The sequence below is a fragment of the Dipodomys merriami genome, unplaced genomic scaffold (genome assembly GCF_024711535.1).
Source record: "Dipodomys merriami isolate MVZ:Mamm:240054 unplaced genomic scaffold, mDipMer1.0.p SCAF_5, whole genome shotgun sequence".
Taxonomy (NCBI): Eukaryota; Metazoa; Chordata; class Mammalia; order Rodentia; family Heteromyidae; genus Dipodomys; species Dipodomys merriami.
Genome location: NW_027206068.1, coordinates 70465164 through 70468274, shown reverse-complemented (window position 1 = coordinate 70468274; position 3111 = coordinate 70465164). Strand labels below are relative to the sequence as shown.

The 3111-nt window shown below is 49.4% G+C and overlaps 1 long non-coding RNA gene and 1 gene segment (V, D, J or C); both read right to left on the bottom strand.

The window, feature by feature from the left end:
* Positions 1–918, bottom strand: part of LOC138809875 (uncharacterized) — a 1502-nt gene extending 584 nt beyond the window's left edge. The window contains exons 1-3 of the long non-coding RNA XR_011366965.1: positions 649–918; positions 165–322; positions 1–29 (exon numbers count right to left, since the gene is read on the bottom strand). The exon at positions 1–29 is cut by the window's left edge and continues 584 nt beyond it. This is a non-coding gene — a long non-coding RNA (uncharacterized lncRNA). The remainder of the gene's footprint in view (positions 30–164; positions 323–648) is intronic.
* The window catches only part of LOC138810216 (T cell receptor beta constant 1-like), a gene marked incomplete at its 5' end in the record, with an annotated part of 6711 nt that extends 4601 nt beyond the window's left edge, over positions 1–2110 (bottom strand). The window contains 1 exon segment of the C gene segment in view: positions 2059–2110. Within this exon segment, the coding sequence occupies positions 2059–2110 (52 nt within the window).
* Positions 2111–3111: the final 1001 nt, after the last annotated feature.

Genomic DNA, 3111 nt, shown 5'->3' with positions numbered 1-3111 from the left:
AGGGTGAACCACACAGAAAGGGATTGAGACTGCAAAGGAAAAACAACAAAGGAGAAGAGAGGATAGATAGGGAAAGCAACATAGTTACTAACACAGTAGGAGTGCGGAGAGGCCCAGAGAACAAGGAAAAGAAGATCTAGATGAAGCAGGCTTTGAAACCTTACCGTGGAGATCTGAAACGAAGACAGAAAGCAGCAGATGGGACGAACTCCAGAGAAGGTGTGAGAGGGCATACAGAGCTGGGTGGGGAGGGTTTGGCTCTTCTGACCACCAATCTTCTACCCATTCCCTTCCTAGGCCATTTCAGGCAAACATAGGCACCCTACAGTCAAGAACAGAACCCTCTTACCTAGGATAGTGAGCCTGGTGCCAGCGCCAAAGTAGAGGGGTGAATTAGAGTCACAGCTGCAGGATGCCTGGCTAAAACCTACTCAAGGTCCTCAGCCCCAGGAGCGCCAGCCTTAGCTCCCCAAGAACTAGCTAACCACCTCTCTGCCTGCCTGCATGGCTCTGGATTGATGGAATCCTACCAGGAAAAGTGCCGAGGGATCTTACAGAAGCTAGTGGGCAGGAGAATGTGGCTTAGAAGAGGACAGAGGCATGCACATAAAAGAAAAAGAGGAACCCGCGTCGGGTCCTATAGCTTACCTAGGACAGCGAGTCGAGTCCCTTCTCCAAAGTGTTGGGCCTGATTGTTACACAGTACAACAGGAAGGTGGCAAACCCCAGACTAGCTGCTGGAGTCTTTCCTTCCAGAAGGAAAGGCCTCACACAGAACGCAGTGGCTCTGATACCCTCTCCACTGCCCTTCCGCCCTCTTTGAGCTTACAACCTCCACTTTCCTCTCATCCTGGTCCTCCTGAAGGAGTCCTCTTGCTGCTCCTCCAGCTCCTCACTATATGATAACCAAAGAAAACATGTACATACCCAAGACAGTCAGCCTGGATCCACTCCCAAAGTACAGTTTTTCATTACTTACACAGCATTAAAACCTGGCAGGAAAACTACCTCCTGCTGCCTTCTACTCCTTCCTGTCCACAACCATCTGCTAGCTCTCCCTCATTCCTTGGGAAAAGTTTGTCTCTGGGGAAGGGACAGATCAGCAATTGCACAACTGAAATGTGGTCAGAAGCCAGTTTGTCCCTATGGGATCCCCCCACCCTCTCTCGTGGGTTCAACTCTTCTCTGTACGAGAGAACTAGCATGTCTGTGACCACAACAAAGCCAGAGAACTTGCCATCGATTATGGCCAGGGTAGGTGCCCCATCAGGAGATAAGAGGCAGACGACATGACTGCTTCTTGTTAAGCCCATGGACCTCCTGGTAGGATGCTAGATTTGGCATAGCTGGCCCATGAACTATTGGAGGATGGAGACTTTCCCCTTCTTATCCACATCAGAATATAAATGTCAATCTTAATAACAAATACATTTTAACTAAGCACCCACATTAGATCTTCCTCTGATTCTCAACCATGACTTACCTACCACAATGAGCCGGCTTCCCTCCCCAAAATGAAGGGCGTTTCCAGAACACAGCCACCCAGGTCCACCTCAAAACCTCCCATTGTCTGCTAAGCCCAGCTGGGATTTAGGCTGGAGTTCAAGAATCACTTCTCTTATGCAAGACACGGTCCATTTCCAACACTTCCTGCACCCTTCCAGAAAATTCTGAGGATACACCAAGGCAAGGAGTGGGAGACAGTGTAGATTCTTAAGAAATCAAGAGTAAGGGAAGTCTTTCCAAAGAAGCTCCGCCAGGAAAGAAGATGGAGAATATCGCAGCTCATTAATTACCCCCGCCTCCCTCATCTCAAGGGACCAGCGGCAGTCATAGCACATCACCTCCATCTTCTCTCCCTTGCCTGTCTTTCATCACAACCTCAGCCTGGACCAGACTCTCTTGACCCTTTGGGGTTGACTCAACCTACACAGGGAGTCTCGCCTGACCTCAGTTCCAGACTGAGGTGATCTTTCTTTTAACTGAGACCAAGGGGGTGATATTTCCCAGATCAGAATCCAGCCTCATCACCCCTTACCCAGAGACCCCTGGCCTTACCTATTACGGATAGCCTGGTCCCTGAGCCGAAGGTGTAATCGTAATTGGCACATCAGAATGCAGCCACTCCAAAATGGACAATAGGGTCCCACTTTTACCTTAGAAGGGATCAGGAAATTTACTTGGAAGGTATCTTACCTAAAACTGTGAGTTTGGTGCCTTTTCCAAAGAAAACTTCAGTATTCACACAGTGACGTGGGACAAGGAGGAAAATCAACTCAAGGTGTGGAGAGAAGACGCCAGGTGGTATCTTGAAGACAATGGGACGAGAATGTTTCTGACCTCTGAATCATGGGACCAGTGAAGCATAGAGTCCCATCCGGTGAGACCTCAACCTCTGTTTTGAAGTATGCTCCATGCAAAATTTCCCTATCTGAGGGTCGATCAAAGGGATGTAAACCTGCAGAGAGCCAGGTCCCAGATCCTGGACTGGAACATGCATCAAAAGCTGAGATAGCTTGGCTTTTTCCTGAGTCCTCTGTAGAACTGACCACCTCTGTTATGCTTTCCCACTGTCCTTGTTCTGAGTTAGTTGGGGTTGGAATGAAGTGTTCCTCCCAGCATCCTTCATCTACAGGACCATTTCAGGCATTCTTTTTATGCTTGGGTTCTCTGTCTGGGAAGCTCCAGTTCTGGTCTAGGCCTGTCTTTGTCCATGATCTTGACCTGGCATGACCAGGGACGAAATTGAAGCACCCAGGACCCAAATGCACCTAGGCCTGCTCACCCAGGAGCAAAGTGGAGGCTCTGTGAATGTTGGGACAGGCAGAATGGTTTTTGTAAAGGCTTCCCATGGAATTGAATCACCGTGGCCCCCTGTCCCCACAATGTTATAACTTTGTACAAAAACAGCCCCTCCCACAGGTCCACCCCTCAAAGGCTGGAAGAAACCACCAGCTCCCCTTTGAACGGTGCTGCTGCTCCTGTTCCTTTGAGAGGAATGGAGGACAGGGCAGGTAACATCACCTTCTCTTTTGTGAGAGGTGGAGGCGGGGCTGGAGCAAGCAAGAGGGCCTCTTCTCCTCCCTGTGTGTCTTTAGAATATTCTTAGCT